Genomic DNA, 17,803 nt, shown 5'->3' with positions numbered 1-17,803 from the left:
TCTGATCATAAAATAGGTCATTACAATAGCAATTGACAAGAAGAATTCATAATTAATCGCAGAATTATGGTATTTGAGGATTTCTCTAGAGTTCCTCTTTCTCTTTGCCTCAAAAGCTAATCAGTACATTGGCATCTCATAACAGGCTTAAGTCTGAAGTTTATCCATTTTAGCTCTAGACAGTCCTCAAGAAACTGTGACACACAGACAGACAGACACAAGCCCATCATCGAGATATCAATGTTTTTGGTATTGGGGTTCCTAAAACGTTGAGATCCATCAAAATCCAGTGATCAAAATTTTGGACGAATCTAAAGCTTTCACTGCTCCCCCATAGATGTATATAGATGTGTAAAATATTATTTAGTGTAAGAGAAATATGTAAATACTAATATAATTACAGCAGAAAATGTCGGTCGAGTGTCCACTGTTGTACTGATGCAGATTTAATACACGTCCTTCATGTGACATGTTTTAAAACAATGCACAGCCCAACATCACAATCAGGAGCTTTTCTTTGACACTTTTCTTGTAACATTTCTTGGTGCTTGAGCATGAAAGGGTAGAAAGTCAGTGCCTGACCTGTACGATAGACGTGCCCCTTGTGTTATTGTAGGCTACCACAGTGCAAGGGTTAGTGACTTTCACATTTCCCCCGAAAAGAGTGTTGCTTCATTATGAACAGTGCTTGAACGGCTAATGTCCTTCTAATCCTTCTACTTGATTGCATTCATTTTGTCTTTTTATTACACACCTACTTGCACCACGGTGAAGCTTCACAAGATCAAATTTACCAGGCCTGTTACAGTGGTTCAGTTATATGGATACGTTTCACAATCCATATCCACATCTAATGACTTTATCATCAGTTTCACTTGATTCAACTAATGGTTTAGTTTCAGTGTGATTGAAAACTGGCTTCACAGCTTCTCATTTACACCCCATTGTATTTTGGTTGAAGGCTTCACTCTACTCATGAATACTGATGAATTGCCTTAGACTGGCAAAACCCAAAGAAATATTCATGATCTTTTGCAGTATGTTGTTATTTCATCCACTGCATGTCAGCAGAATACTCTCCCAAACATTATTTGGGCTATACACTGTGAAGCAGATCATTACATGTCATCCCAAGTCCAACTCAGGTTTACCCTTATTAACATAGAATTTGGGGTCAACACCTAGGAGATTAAGGGTTAAAATCTTGTATGTTCCATTACCATCAGTAATTGGCTCCTAGTAAAGGAAGTGGCAGGAATGAAAACCTGTAAGCACAGTGACCATTCAGGGTTTGAGTTTGATAGCTCTGATCCTTATGACTGATAAGCTTTTAAGATTCCTACCCTATGGAGAAGAACAGTCCTTCCATGTGAAGCTACATCATCTAGCATCTGAGTAACACAGCACATCATGAAGTATCCAGCTTTTGAAGAGCTCCAGAATGGCATGAGATTCACTTCAGGTACTGTCCACTCTGCTGACCTGAAGTAGACTAAGTATGATTACAGACGCCCAGAGCTATGCTTATAGTTGAACCTCATGCATCAATGACTTACTGGATGAATGTATTCACTGTTAACCTCCAAGCAGCCTTACTGGCGAGGAGGTAAGTTTTGTGCAGCTGTGTGACTGACGTTTGTCTTCAGTATCAAAAGACCAAACTGAGTAAAGACAGGACATGAACATGGACCAGACTAGTTTAGGCTGCACCACCCCTTCACCTTGCTTTGGTTACTTGGGCCTCTTTTACATGAGACATGCAGGCCCACACATCTCCTCACTTCTTCTAAAAGCCATGTTACTTCTCCACTAAAGATGTGCTGGCTCTTCTCAGGTCATAGGGGTCCTGTATATACCTATGGTAGCTGTCAACCTGTCTCCGCCATTGCGTCTCCTGTATTAACCAACTGGATCCACCTTCATTATCCAAACACCTTTCTGTAAAGATATATGGAAATTTTATATATTTCTTACCCGATACATCTTCCTTACAGAGTTTTGGGGGTTTTTGAACATGGAGATTCAGTATTTATAATTATATCCTTTCTAGACTGCCTTGAAATAAGGTGCCTTTGTAATGCTTATTTTTTTACTTGGGCAGTACCATTTTGCAGGAACTGTCGTCAGGATGCGACAATAGGTTACTAAGAGCATGTCTTAGGAAGTTGTGCAATGATTCATGGTAAAAAAAAAAAAAACAGTGCATCATACTATAATTAAAATTCTGAATAAAGTAAATCCTGTGGTTATTGTGTTCCCAGTTCTGTGAGATCTTGCTTTGTTTTTGACCTCGTCTCCAATTTATTAGTTTTGTTTTGGTACCAGTTCGTTTGACTTCCCAGTTCTTCCTGTTTGACCATGTTTTCCTCCTGGTCCTTACTTCACACTGCTCAGTGTGGTACTGCGGTGTCACCTGTTGCACCCGAGTGGTTTGCTATGTGGTGGGTGTGGCAACACACTGTAATCAGCACATGCTCCTAACCTCCTCCTCCTCCTTACATTTGATCTGTGCCCTTATTTATCAAGTATGGCAGGACAATCTTGAACCCCATCACTCTTTACCTTCCCTACTCACCAGACAACGCAGATAGATGAACATGAGGTACTTGTGTCTGCAACACATTTTTCTGGCTCATTCAGAAAAAGGCTTAGCAGTGGAAAATTCAGCTGAATGATTTGAATTGTATGGCCCACTAATGGCTCCATGAACAGTTCAGCAAGGGGGAGCATAAGCAGACAGACCAAGTGTGCAATATTTATGTGTATGTTTTAATATGTTCTTCTTTATCATGGTGCCAGAGATTGCTGAGGTGTTGGATGGTGGTCAGAAATGCAAGTAAGAATTTCATTGTACTCTCTCTCTCTCTCTCTCTCTTGGCTCCATCTAGTGGCTGCCTGGGTACTACACATGCTACAGCTAACCAGCCATAATTTCAGCATGCCAGAAGAGTGGCTTACCTGTAAATAATTCCTTTAGCATGTAAAAACATGAGTGCTGAAGTGATTTCAGCAGTATAGAAACAGGCGCGGCTCTCCTCAAACTTGCGTGATCTCTGGATGTGGAACATGAGGTCTCCGCCATTCACAAATTCCATCACAAAGAACAGACGGTCCTGCAGAGTTAAAAGTAGAGGCAAATAAGTCTTGACATGAGTAATGGAGCAACACCACGATGGGTTCATGAAACAATATACCTGTATGTTTGCAGCAGGAGCACAAGGCAGGACACATACCACAAATTCAACCATCTGTGCACAGAGAGAGGAAACTGGACCACTGGGGAATAAATAAGTACAGTGCATCCGGAAAGTATTCACAGAGCATCACTTTTTCCACATTTTGTTATGTCCTCAGAATTCTACACACAACACCCCATAATGACAACATGAAAAAAGTTTAGTTTTTGCAAATTTATTAAAAATAATAAAACTGAGAAATCACGTGTACATAAGTATTCACAGCATTTGCCATGAAGCTCAGAATTGAGCTCAGGTGCATCCTGTTTCCCTTGATCATCCTTGAGATGTTTCTGCAGCTTAATTGGAGTCCACCTGTGGTAAATTCAGTTGATTGGACATGATTTGGAAAGGCACACACCTGTCTATATAAGGTCCCACAGTTGACAGTTCATGTCAGAGCACAAACCAAGCATGAAGTCAAAGGAATTGTCTGTAGACCTCCGAGACAGGATTGTCTCGAGGCACAAATCTGGGGAAGGTTACAGAAAAATGTCTGCTGCTTTGAAGGTCCCAATGAGCACAGTGGCCTCCATCATCTGTAAGTGGAAGAAGTTCAAAACCACCAGGACTCTTCCTAGAGCTGGCTGGCTATCTAAATTGAGCAATCGGGGGAGTAGGGCCTTAGTCAGGGAGGTGACCAAGAACCCAATGGTCACTCTGTCAGAGCTCCAGAGGTCCTCTGTGGAGAGAGGAGAACCTTCCAGAAGGACAACCATCTCTGCAGCAATCCACCAATCAGGCCTGTATGGTAGAGTGGCCAGACGGAAGCCACTCCTTAGTAAAAGGCACATGGCAGCCCGCATGAAGTTTGCCAAAAGGCACCTGATGGACTCTCAGACCATGAGAAACAAAATCCTCTGGTTTGATGAGACAAAGATTGAACTCTTTGGTGTGAATGCCAGGCGTTACGTTTGAAGGAAACCAGGCACCGCTCATCACCAGAAAAATGACCCTAAGCACACAGCTAAGATATCAAAGGAGTGGCTTCAGGACGACTCTGTGAATGTTCTTGAGTGGCCCAGCCAGAGCCCAGACTTGAATCCCATTGAACATCTCTGGAGAGATCTTAAAATGGCTGTGCACCGACGCTTCCCATCCAACCTGATGGAGCTTGAGAGGTGCTGCAAAGAGGAATGGGTAAAACTGGCCAAGGATAGGTGTGCCAAGCATGTGGCATCAAATTCCAAAAGACTTGAGGCTGTAATTGCTACCAAAGGTGCATCGACAAAGTATTGAGCAAAGGCTGTGAATACTTATGTACATGACCAATTTGATTTCTCAGTTTTTTTATTTTTAATAAATTTGCAAAAACCTCAAGTAAACTTTTTTCACGTTCTCATTATGGGGCGTTATGTGTAGAATTCTGAGGAAAAAAATGAATTTAATCCATTTTGGAATAAGGCTGTAACATAACAAAATGTGGAAAAAGTGTTGTGTTGTGAATTCTTTGCGGATGCACTGTACACCTCTCCTTTAGCCAAAAGGATGACTGCATAAACACATCACATTGTCTTGACAGCTGAGAAGCATCTGACATGCAAGAGTCTGTCACAGGCACTCATAACCACTGCGTCAATACCTGTTCCAGTCAGGCTATCCAAAAAATGTGAATTCTATTCATTCATCCATTTTCCGATATGAATACTATATCAAAAGGGGTGTATCTCAGCAGCATCAGGAGAAAAGCAGGAAGTACTCTTAGATGGTATGACAGTCCATCACTGGGTACACTAACATTCACAAACTCATACCAACCTCCGTTTAGCTTAACTTGGACATTTTTGGGATGTTTGAGGAAACTGATGCATCTGTAAACACATCTGGCATTCTGTGATGTAATCCTCTTTGCTGCTGAGCTCCAGTGGCTCACTGAGAAGCTTACTGCAGGCAGAATAGTGACTCATTAACCATGGAGGAATTCCAGGGTTCATTAAACACGTTCAAGGCCACTAGAGCTGGACCTTCAAGATTCAAGCCAAACAAACAAATACAGCAGGTATGTGTGTTTATGTTGGTGTGTGCTTGTGGGGATGAATGTGTCTGTCTCTCTAGGCTGTTGACTTTAGTGGACACTCTTGAGCTGTCCTCCATTCTAATAAAGCCCCAAATAAGCCAAAGTTATAAAAAGAAGGAGGGTTTTATTACAAAGGGAAGAAGAGGGAGAACACATATTATAGTAACAGCAGGATAAATAATAAATAGAGCCCAGCAGGGTTTGACTATACTGAGGATACCCTTACCTATCACATGGGATGGCCCATAGAACCAACTTGCTCCTCTCGATGCAGAGGGTCAGCAGCTCCACTCCAAGCCTCTCCAGGATGTCAGTGCTACTGTCTCTAAGGGACAGTCCAGAACACGCTCTGTTCACCTTCCTATAAAGCCTATGCTTGTTCACATTCTGGCCACACAAACCGATCCCTTGCCAAAGCACTCACTTCAAGGCTCCCAGCTCAAAGTTGTCTGTCTCTTTTAAACACCAACTCACAAACATTTTTAATGCACTTCCAGTCCCATCACAGCCACTTCTGCGCAGGGAGCTAGCCAGTATTTAGACAAAGTGGTTAGAGCTCCTCCTTGTGGAGTCTGCTGTCCTTGCAACCCCTGATGGAGAGTGACTGTAAATCTAATATAGAAAGCGGAATGTGTGTATGCAAACTCAGATTGTAGGACCTAGCTGTGCCAGATTCCCCATTCGTACAGGGTAAGAAAATAAGCTAGGCTTATTTCATTTAATTTTTAATTGCTCATTCAAGACCAGTTCATGGGTGCAACAGTGTTAGCAGTAAGATCTATACATTATTTTCCCCAGTCACACTTGATAAATCATACTATGGGATCGCAAGGCATTTCCAGGCCATCTGGGAAGCATAATCCTCCCAGTGAGCCCTGGGTCAAAGCCAGGGATTTCGTCCCAGGTGTCTGTACTTGTAAAACCTCTGTAGGTAGGCATCCGGAAAACATCCCTATCAGAGTCTTGAACCACCTCAATTCCTCCATGTATATGCTTGTCACTCTATCTCTGAGGGAGGGCTTTGCCACCCGGTGGAGAAATCTCATTTTAAAGTAAACCTGCGATTGTTGTGGGAAAAACTTTCCTCTATTTTCAACTAAATCATTCTTGGAGACCAGACCAAAATGCAGAACAATTCTTTATTTGCACATAGATATGCACAAATGTCTCAGTCCGTGGAGAGAGCAATTAATAAAATTATTCATTCCCTTTTATACTTTTCAATTACCATTACCTTATCTAAAACATCATGTCATTTGACTCTTAATATGCAGAATTCCGTTCTCCTAGCCAATCGACTACAGCCACCAGTAACTTTGATTACATGTCAATTCTTCCATTATTCCAAACATTGTTTCATTACAGTAATAGGGGTGTCCTACGAGTTATCCCATTGATCTTATCATCGCTTCATAATAGGAGTGTTTGGGCTTTCTCACTAGTTTGTTCTTGCTTTTTAAGGGGGTGTTTATTACTCATTTACTTTATTTTAACCTTAGTAATTACCTTGATGATTCCTCTTAAGATGAGGCAACCCTCACGTGCCCAAGCTTTAAACCATGTTTAGTTAACCCTTTAGTTTCCTTCAGTCCTTTTACTTAGGCTTTTAATAATCATTGATACAACTTAATTTAAGTATATACTTGTATTAAATTGTGAAAATTATTATGTATTAATTAAAAATATTTCATTAAAATTCTACACAAAGCTCATGACCATAGGTGAGGATAGACATGTAGATCAACTGGTAAATTGAGAACTTTGCCTTCTGGCTCAGCTCCTTTTTTACCACTATGGATCAGCAGAGCAACCAGATAACTGTGTTCACCACCCCAATCCGTCTGTTGATCTCACAATCCCTTTTGAGACCCCAAGGTACTTAAATTCCACCACTTGAGGCAGTAACTCACCACTCACTCACAGAGGGCAGTCCACCTTTTTCTTACTGAGGAACATGGCCTCAGATTTAGAGGTGTTGATCCTCATCCCTGCCACCTCACACTTGTTTGCACACCGCCCCAAAGCATGCTTGAGTTCACAGTCCAATGAAGTCAACAGGACCATGTTGTTTGCATAAAACCTTCTCAGTAGGCTAGGTTATGTTGTGTGATTTTTCTCCTTGGGGAATTTTATTTACTGACCGCATCTACTCATTATGAGCAATGTTGTGCCTCCAGGATGCATTTTTGGGTCTTGGCACAGTATGTAAAGTTGTACACCTTAATGGGCTTAGTGAAAATTTGGTTTGATGTCAAATTGTTCCCACATGAGGAATTTATTTAGTTACCACACCAAACAGTGGCAGGTACAGGTATGAAAATGTTCACACATTTCAGGTCACAACCTGTTCAGAAATTCACAGTTAAGAAATAATGCATCTTCAGAAGGTCTGTCTGCCATAATCTTAGCCGTCAAGCATTAGGGTAGGTGTGAGTGTAATGCCTGGTTGGCTGCAGTCCTGGCCTCATCCTTTTACCAGGGCATCGTTAGCCATGATCAGGATGGACCAAGATAGATGCAATGAGGACACACAACAGCAAAACTGGTGCATCAAAAAGTGTGGGGCTAAGACGGCAGCACTCAATTGCTCTTGCTCCTCCAAATTGCTCAACAGGAGCAACCTTCCCCACGGAGTGCCATTCCTCTCACTCCCATGCGAGACCACCTGACCACCTTGCTTCCTGCCCACTGCACACTGGCTCACACTTCCAATCTTCTCTTTTTTCACTCTTTCTTTATTAACCCTTTTCTGCACCTCTTTGTCCTACTCAGGCTCTTTAATTCTTGGTAGGTTCAGGTTCTTTGCTTAACAACCTGTAGAGTGCCAATGGTGAACAGATGAGCATGTTAACAAGCAATAAGCTAGTTTCACCATTAAACACCCCACAGCTGTGCAGCCATATCTGTGGCACAGACATACTCACAAACCTGAGTCAGACTGTGTTTTTAAAAAATAAACCCTGCACTGCTACAGACCCCTAATGAACAGCACCACAGACAGCAATAAATCCTTTCTGTCGAGAACACAAACATCTGGCAGTACATTGGAATAACACTTTTTGAACGGGTTGCCTTGGTGCTTATCATCTATTGTTCACCTTCTTTAATCTTCAGTTACCCCAAAAGAAACTGCCCAAGCATTACTATTGAGACTACTTGCCAAAGTGGACTTTCATATGGTAGAATGCATTCTGACTTGCTGCTGGTTCAGCTATGGGCCAGGCACTCAGCAGTGTCAGCCTCCTTTAATGTTGCAGAAACTAGTCAGAACAGGTTTGATATGCTGGGAGGAAAAACTGAGTCTGTCAGCTTCTGCATTTTGGAAACCAATCAACCTGCAGGCCTAAGTGTAATTACTGTGTATGAAGGAAAATTCATGTGAAGCTTTCACTGCAAATCAGTCCTGAAATTGATTTATACTGCCCCCCAGTGTCCATGTCAATAAGTTCAGCATAGTACTCTTGGAGGGAGCAGTTCCTTAATACTCACTGGAGTCTGGAAGCAGCAGAACAGTTGGGTGAGGTATGGGTGATCTCCAGCCATTGATAAGACACGTTTTTCTGTCATTGTGCACTCAACATCGTCATCTTGTAGGATTATGTCCTTTTTGAGCACCTTCACTGCAAAGACTTGTTCACTGTCTTTCAACCTGGCCAGCATTACCTAAGAGTAAACAGAAGAGATTAGCTGCAAATCTACAAATTGCTATGACATTGACTAAAGTCAGCACTAAGTCTGCATATTTATGCACTAGGGTTGGAGTAGGCCCAGCTTTCGATTCTCTGCTGCTTTGAATACAGCAGTGAAAATAACCTGAACAACGTTTAGGGTATGCAATAGAAAGGTTTTGCTGGCTGCTTAAGCTTTGATGTTGTAGTCAGATTCCACCAAGTGGAAACACTTCATAGCAGTTTCAAGTCTTTTTCAGAGATCTTAGCTTTGATTCCAGATATTATAGAGAATGTAAGTTTATGGATCAATGCCTCCTTATGTATCAATGCTTTTTAATCGAGTTAAAGCAAAACTTGTTTAGCTAGCTTTGGGTTATAAAAGAGTTAATTATTAAAGGCTCGTGTCTGTATTTTTATTTCTTCCAAACAGCTAGAAAACTGCCTGTGTTTATCAACTCAATGCCACTTGCTTTTACTTGTAGTAGTTTGGCCCCTGCTATCCTGCCTGTTTGCTAGCATGAGGTGAGGACAAGCCAAGGGTAGTGTGTACTATAAAAAAACTAAGTGCATTCATTGTCTTAGAGATGAAGCTGCTTGCAGTTTCAGCCTTGAGAGATGCCTGTGCATCAAGTAACTTTTGTTTGAGCAGCCCAGTATCTTATGCGTGGGTCCTCATGATTCCAACTTAAATGGTGGAAATTGATCAATAAACACGTCTCAGACACATGCACAGGTTAAGGAATAATGTTGACAAGTTTTGGTCATATGATGGACAATAGATGTTGGAAATTAGAGGGCTTGGACATTAGATAATGGTGGGAACAGCTAGAAGGAGGAGAGTATTTTGCATAGATGGTAAGAAATGTAATATAAGCCAATACACTTCCTAGTTGAGTACTAATGGTCAAGTCTCTTTGTTACATTGCTGTTTAATAAAGATATTTCTGCATTCCTCTCTTGACTCCAAGACTGCCTTCTTTAATTGAGAGAACTGTTCTTCGTGACACTATCCAGAGATCCATGCAGTCATGTGAACTGAAGTCCATTACAGTGTAGAATTTCACAGGTTGCTCACTGGTTGCTTTTTAAGCTGACTTTTGATACTGCCTCTGCTGTCTTGCTGAAACAAACACATAATTCTTCTGTTTTCCTGAGTATTCAGATAATACATTAGGAGAAGAACACAGCCTTTCATAAAAAACTTCACTTGGTAGTCCATCACTGCTGATGATGGCTCCAGCGATCTCTTCCAGTGCTCTTGTGTACTCACTGTTTTTGCTATGGAGTGAATTATGTCTCCTCTTCTCTTGTCACAGCTCATTGTAGTCACAAGAAACACCAGCAATGGATTTAAAAGATATTTTGGCAAGCTCTACATTTTTACCTCTATGGAGGAAGCAGCAAAAGAGCTAAGAAAACTGATTTAAACACTCTTTTAAAATACGATTGTGAGTCACATTCTGTCCTGGCATGGCAAAGAAGATCTTACCAGCTGTTTGATCTGCTTACAATGATACTGATACCGTAATTATACATCCACTTTTTGTTTATGCTTTAATTACAATTATATGCATACTGTATATTGTAAGTATGTGTAATTTTAAAAAAATAATTAATGAATTATTTAAAGGAGACTGTTTAACATCATACCCTTGGTTTGTTGTATTACGGCTTACTATGCTTATCCAGGGCTACTTTTTAACATCATTCCCTAGGTTTGCTATCTCAAGACTGTTTAAGATTAGATTTTATGCTTGTAGTATTTGAACCTTATATGCCGCTGCTGGGGGGCTTGTTTTGTTTTGGACGTGCTCTGCCTCTATGTATGTCAGAGGACTGGGACTTTGTGAAGTGTGGTCCAGACAGAAAGAGAACAAGCTATCTCTAATCTATCCTTTTAATCCTTATAATTATAACTGCCAACATAACAATAGGCTTCATGGCAATAACTCCTGGGAAAACTGGAAATTAAGGTCAAAGCTGTTTTATTTTAAGTTAAGACTACAAAATGACAACAAAAGATGTTTTAATCAGGGAAGACACAGATACCATCAGGTTAGGTAATGGTTTATTTTCATGCATTGCACATATGATAGGGAAGCATTGAGAAAAACAGAAAATATCACATATGGTGTTATTTAGATTTGGTGTTTATGATTTAGAGAAGGCTTATGATAGCGTGCCACGTCAAAAGGTCTGGAGGTGCATGAGAGAGAAAAGGGTACCAGAAGTATTTAAGTTTTGTCCAGTATATGCATGAGGGAGTGAGGATTCGAGTTAAAAGCAGTGTTGGGGTAACAGACAAGATCCCAGTCACATTAGGTCTGCACCAGGGATCTTCTTTAAGTCTTTAACTTTTGGCTCTTGTCATGGATGTATTGAGTCAAGGGATAAAAGCCCAATCCCCGTGGTGCAGGCTTTTTGTTGATGACATTGTGTTGTGTAGCACCAGAAAAGAGCGAATGAAGAGGAAGTTAGAAGAATGGAGAAGGGCTTTGGAAGACAGAGGACTGAAGATAAATAGGAAAAAGACAGCATATATGTGGTTTAAAGATGATCAGGATTCAGAAGTTAGCCTGCAGGGAGAGCTATTGAAAAAAGTGGATACATTTAATTACAGTATCTAGGACTGGTGGTAACCCAAGATGGAAAATTAGATGCAGAGATAACGCATTTGGATGGATGGATGGAACAATTGGAAGAAGGTATCAGGAATATTGTGTGATTGAGGAATTAAGGTGAGGGCTTAAGATAAGGTTTTTAAGAGAGCAGCAAGACCAGCAGTGATATATGAAGCTGAGAAATGGGCAGTAAAGGAAGCATATGAGAAGAAGATGAATGTGGCAGAAATCAGAATGTTGAGGTGGATGTGTGGAGTTACAAAGAAGGACAAAGTGAGAAATGAGACAATCAGAGGTACAACAATATTGTGAGAGATGCCTAAGAAAGTATAGGAAAGTGGTATGGACATTTGATGAGGACAGACAATAAAAATGCACCAAAAGAGTGATGGGAATGGAAGTACAGGGGAAGACAAAGTGAGGGAGGCCGAAGCGGAGATGGATGGACAATGTAAAAGAAGATCTGAAGGAAAAGGGCTTGACTGGCAAGGAGGTACCGGACCAAGATGTATGGAGAAATGATAAAGGATATTCACAGCACATAGAAGTGGGAAAAAGTGAAGAAGTATAAGAAGAATTGATTATTTATTATTATTCTTATCTAATTTTAATTTGTTGTTTCTTTGCATGCACAGTAACTATTTCTTTGATATCTTATAAAGCACTTTGAGCTACATCCCTTGTATGAAAATGTGCTATAGAAATAATTAGGAGGAGCTCAAAGTACAGCAGCTGCTCCTCAACATCAAAAGGAGCCAGTTGAGGTGGTTTGAGCATTTGATTAAGATGCTTCCTGGATGTCTCCATGTGGAGGTGTTTCAGGCATTGTCCAACTGGGGGGAGACCTCTGAAAAGACCCAGAATATGTTGGAGAGATAACATCTCCCGGCTGGCCTGAGAAAGCTTCAGTATCTCCCTGAAGAAGTTATAAGAGGTGGGGTGGAGACATCTGGGCATGTTTGCTTAGACTGCAGGCCCAGATTGGATAAGTGGTAGAAAATGGATGGATGGATGGGCACCAAGGATGAGATGAAACAATGTGTACAGTATGAGCACAAATAAAACTAATTGTAAACTCACTATAACTAAGAAATAAACACAAGTGCAGGAAATGTACGGAGAGATAGAATAGTTGGTAAACTACACTACAGTTATAGGGGTGAATTTAGAGAGATAGGAACTCACTAGTTTGATGTACATTATAATGCATAATGTAGTCAAAAGAGGGAAAGAAAACTTTGGAGGAGAAAAAAATACTGCATATGCCCCTTGTGGTATACTAACCTTCCCAAAGCTGCCTTTGCCAAGAACTTGCAGGAAAGTGAAATCATAGATGCCGAGTTTCTTCCCCTGGGACTCCGAGCTGATCTGCTGCTCTTGTGTCTCCATGTACGCTCTAACAGGACTGGGTCTCTGCAAACAGAATTGCTAAAGTGTCATAGTGACCTCTAGTGGCTTCACGTGCACATGCAGAAAGCCTGTTACAATTTCACCACAAAATGTGCACACATTGAAATGGCTGAGTTCTCCTCCACACCAGCACTCTTATTAGGATGTAACTTGGCTTTTTACATCTAACATGTTGTCCTCTGCTGGTGTTCTGTTTCACTATATGGAAATGGGTAAAGTCTAACATGATTCAAATCATGCTGATCAGTCTCCCAAATCATGGAACCTGGGTGTATTCATGCTGATTGCACTTTGCAAAAAAAATCACTTTAGAGTTTAAAATGAACACTTGCCTGTTCTTTTAAAATATCTTTAGTAGTTTGATTTACTGAAAATGAATTAATAAATGGAAATGAAAGTTAAACATGGGAATAAATGTCAAATGACCTGTTATTAACACTCGCCCAGTGCCTCACTTTGCTAAGAGGGTTGGCCATCTTCTAACCCCAGCTGAAGTGCTATTGAGAAAGCTTCATTAGACCACCAAAGACTCAATCATACAATACAAACATCCAAACCTATAAAAGTCACAGTGACACATATCACATACATCTAAGTGCCAAAAAACAAATAACATTATAAAGGCACTATATCATCAATAAATGGCAAAACACAATACCATAGAGTGACGTTTGGACAGCCCTCCTGCCTGCAGACCCATCTCTGCCAGCTTGTTGGCCAGCTCCACGTTGTTCACGCCACAATTGGGTGCCACATTTCCCTGGCACCGCATGTGTACATTCATTTTACATACTGAAAAAAAAAATTGGACAAAAAATAAAGCTACATACACCAGTAGGGGCTTTAATTGTCATAAGATGGGATGTTCATTGACTTACTTCTGCATTGCAGTCCTTGCTTCATTAGACCCCAGAGGAGGGAGCCGCAGTGGTTACAGAATGTGGGCTTCTTGTAGTTGTGGCTCTCGAACTTGTGAGGTATGTTGATACCAAACCCCTTGGCAGTGACCTAGCAAACATGACAAAACATTCAGCAAAGTCATCATACCACACCTAAGAACCAAACACAGTAGGGCCTGGATCTTATTGTTATGTACTGGCTATGTGACCTCAAAAGATTAAATTTACTTCATAAATGCAAACTGATTACACTTTTTACATTTCAAAGTCTGCACATAAAGTGCACTTTACCTGACTAAACCACTAGGATAACACCTGGGGACAGTTTCAGACCATTTGTTCATTCATTACCCGCTCCTGCTTTGTCCAGTTAAGGATCACGGGCCCAAATTTGTCAGCAGCTAGAGACCAACATTGGACAGTGAGCCAGTCCTCACAAGGCATGCTTACACCCAAACTCACTCACACAGGGCCAATTCCTATTTGACAGTCTTCCTCACATATAAATCTTTGGAATGTGAGAGGAAAAAAGAAAACATAGAGTGTCACACACGCACGCATGGAAGGGAGCTAAAGGGCTTGAACAATGGTAGTTCCACGCCAGACCAGGGGGTAGCGAGGTGAACTGACTTTCTCACACGATCCTCTGCATACTATTCACAGGAAATCCCACACGGTTCTGGCGGCCATGAAAATGTCACTTCCAGTTTCGGTGTCAATGATGACGGCACTTCTGGCCCCGAGGACATCAGTCCCTGTCTCGGTCTTTAAAGCCGCCATCTTTACACGTCTAAATCAGATCTGTTTTTGACTTTGTATGGAGCACAACTCAACTTACCCATTTGCAGCCAGGGCATATTATATGGGTAGCTGCCCCAAACCTTTGATGTCTCCTACGTATTCTTGTCACAAGGGATACAGGGACAACATGCAAACTCCACACAGATAGTGCCAAAACATGTAATTCAAACCCAGTCTCTTGGGTCTTTGAGGCAACAGATATACATTTATATTTTATTCATCAGCCCTGCTACATGGTCCTTCTACTGGCAAGCTTGGCAAACTCATCTTAGAGGATATGCCAGCTGACCATGCCGGTTAGCAAATGCACCGACATCCACCTAATACCTGAAAGTACAGCATCTCATTCAAGAAAATCTCATTGCCTGTTTGGTTTTGCTAGAGAGTCACACAAAATTGATTTCAGAAATGGTATTATCTTAATCTTTTTGTTAGCCATACCTCATCGTTGGAGTGCTTTTTCATGCGTGGACAAGCTGTGACAATTAGCTGGTGGCATCGCTTGTGCACAACACATGTGCAGACTAAAAAAAGATAAAATTGGAGGTAGGATTAGAGGCAAGCTGGAATGGTCATCTGATGTTATTACTAACAGACTTAGAACTGACATGTCTGAGCACAAGTAGCTGCACAATAATAGAGAACTGGACATATGTTAACGCTATCGTATGAAAAGCAGCACCTTCCAGGCATAGGTCCGCAAAAACTATTTAAAAATACATTTTTATGTACCCAAACTTTAAAAAGAATATCAATTTTAGACTTTTACTATATTCATTTTGCTATTTATTGGCCGACCCCTGTAAACAGCTACTAGCCCTTCATGTTATCAGCCACCCCTTCTTGTGTTCATTAGGTTTACATATAACATAAGACATGCTCAATCTAGAAACCAGAAGGGCCTGCAGAAACAATGGGAGACAGTGCCTGAACAGGGATGAGGCACAGGAAGAAAAAGCAGCAAATTGTCTGAGCTGTAATGAGAGTTGGAGACACACTGTGATCAAGTATCTGAGCTAGGCCGAGTCTCAGAGGCACACTGGGGATAATGCGTCTGAACTGGAATGAGATTCAACATCATGCAGACATGCAAGTTTAACAAAGGTTATATGAAAATTATTACAATGGTAAACACATACAAAACTCAGCTTCAATCACTGCAAACAAATCTATTTGATCCAAAAGAGGAATCTCTGAAACAAATTAAGCTTAAGTATTTCAAAGGTGGCAATGCGTACCTTGACACTGATATCCTTGTCTGTTGAACACTCCCCTAGAAGACAAACATGTAAAGAGTTAAGCACTGACATTTACAAATAGCAAGTTGTTTAAGAAAAGGTAAGCCTTAACATGAAGTGTTGCATTTTGGGTATCTGGGGAGTCACCATGTCTCGTTCCCAAAGTTATTGATCTGGTAGTCTTGCTATCTGCAAACTGAGAAACCTTCTGACACAAGGCTGCAGCAGGGGCTCACTTGGCTGTGGTGCACCTAGGAAGCATTTTCTCCTTACATTTAATTGTTCAGTACGAGCGAGTGGACCAGGTGTCCCTGAGGTTATTGCCAGTGTAGACCCCGAAAACCGGAAGGCTTTCTTCTACCTACCAAATAAAGTCCTTGCAGTGGGAACAGTAGGTTGGCTGCCGCAGGTACGTTGACATGAATTTGTGTCCGTGCACCTGGTGCACTCGTCGGCGCATCGCTCTCTGACGCTTCCTGGATAGTTGTTTGTAGATCCGGCCATTGCTGGTCGCTGACTCTGAAGAAATAAGTCCGAATCAGGGCTTCACTTTCAATAACTTAGTGGAGAAATTGTCTAATTGTTTTGAAGTAGTTGCACGCACAGTACTCATACATACTGTCACAGGAACAGAAGTAATAAGAGAGTCAAGACGTACATAACAAAATAAGACACAGAAATAAGGACTAATAAAAAAGATTGACAACACTTGCATTATTGTGAGCAATTCGTGAATTTATAAGGCAAATATCACACAATGTATGAAGGTACCTCACATTACAACACCAAGGGTAAATCATAAAAACCAAATGCTGCTCTCACTGTCTGTTTAGTCGAGATGACTGAAGGCCAAACTGCTCAGATTAGACTTCCTGATCTGCAGTCTCAGCCTCCAGCTACTCCTGAGGAATTTCCACGCATGCTAAGTCTACCTAATGTCTGAGATATTGTTTTGATGGGACTTCCCAGAGGTACTATACACACATCATCTTAGTTGACTGCTCTTAATCACTCTACAACTACAAAATAAACACAGACAGGACCGGAAACTCCCATGACCCACTCAAGCACCTATTCAAGGGCAAAGAGCTGATCCAGTGTGCCATGGCTTAGATGGAAAGTACACTGCTTCTCCGGAATGACAGGTTTCACTGTTGATCAAACTTTTCATTTCTAGCCCCCTTCCTGGGTCATGGCTTGTCTCTGGTTCGTGGCCTAACTAGGCTGCTCTCACCTCTGGGCCTTCATTTTGGCCACTGCTGCTTCCTCCGATCTGCATCTCTCATTCAGATCTACAGACACTCTTGCTAATATTACATACTAAATGTCCCCCGCGGCTCCACCCGCGTAGTAGTGAAACAGGACAAACTTTAAAAATCAATAAAAAAATGTAATTCTGGCCAAGCGGAAGGTAGGTATGCTCCAATGTCAAACATTCGCACTGTATCTGATCGTGTTCAGCTCTGATAGGAGAGGGTGGGGAGAAAAGCACATGGCCGTAATATCTGTGACGATCCTTTAAAACACACGTAGCTGTGATCTCTCTCTCTCAAAAACATCAAACGTTACTCCTTAACAATCTGTAGATGATAATGTCTGTTCAATAAACAGGTATCACTAGCTAAGTGGAGGCAAGGTATACTCCAACAGAGGTAGGCCTACTCGAATGGAGGGCGGCGCGTGAATGAGGAGAGCCTTCCCTTGGCATGCAGCCGCTCTTTCGGATTCACGCAAATAAATCGGTTCCGCAAGCAAACTATCATACTTAGCGTGCTGAGAGAAGTCGCAAAATGAACTGGAATGTTCAAGCAAAATCTAAATCCATTAAGTAGTTCACTCTGAAAAGCAGACAGACATACTGACAGACGTTGGATTTTATATATATAGATATAGATAACTTAACAGCTTCT

General features: G+C 41.3%; 1 protein-coding gene across 1 annotated transcript; it reads right to left on the bottom strand.

The window, feature by feature from the left end:
- Positions 1 to 2,954: 2,954 nt before the first annotated feature.
- LOC120519513 (protein kinase C eta type-like) lies at positions 2,955 to 16,476 on the bottom strand. The gene is made up of 8 exons (XM_039742493.1): positions 16,259 to 16,476; positions 15,894 to 15,928; positions 15,097 to 15,179; positions 13,834 to 13,963; positions 13,614 to 13,747; positions 12,830 to 12,958; positions 8,743 to 8,916; positions 2,955 to 3,113 (listed from the first exon to the last, which is right to left on the bottom strand). The coding sequence occupies exons 1-8, from the start codon at positions 16,351 to 16,353 to the stop codon at positions 2,955 to 2,957; spliced, it is 939 nt and encodes a 312-aa protein (XP_039598427.1). The 5' UTR covers positions 16,354 to 16,476.
- Between the last annotated feature and the right edge of the window lie 1,327 nt (positions 16,477 to 17,803).

Source organism: Polypterus senegalus, unplaced genomic scaffold (assembly GCF_016835505.1).
Source record: "Polypterus senegalus isolate Bchr_013 unplaced genomic scaffold, ASM1683550v1 scaffold_675, whole genome shotgun sequence".
Taxonomy (NCBI): Eukaryota; Metazoa; Chordata; class Cladistia; order Polypteriformes; family Polypteridae; genus Polypterus; species Polypterus senegalus.
Note: the sequence above shows the minus strand (reverse complement) of the source record. Positions and strands in the feature narration are given on the sequence as shown.

Bases quoted from the DNA above. Each gene is read 5' to 3' on its own strand.
- LOC120519513 (XM_039742493.1), bottom strand. From the start codon at position 16,353: ATGCGCCGACGAGTGCACCAGGTGCACGGACACAAATTCATGTCAACG. The intron at 13,964-15,096 runs GTATGGCTAACA...CATGTTTGCTAG, and splicing joins AAAAGCACTCCAACGATGAG to GTCACTGCCAAGGGGTTTGG. The intron at 12,959-13,613 runs GTATTGTGTTTT...TTCTGTTTGCAG, and splicing joins TGTCCAAACGTCACTCTATG to AGACCCAGTCCTGTTAGAGC.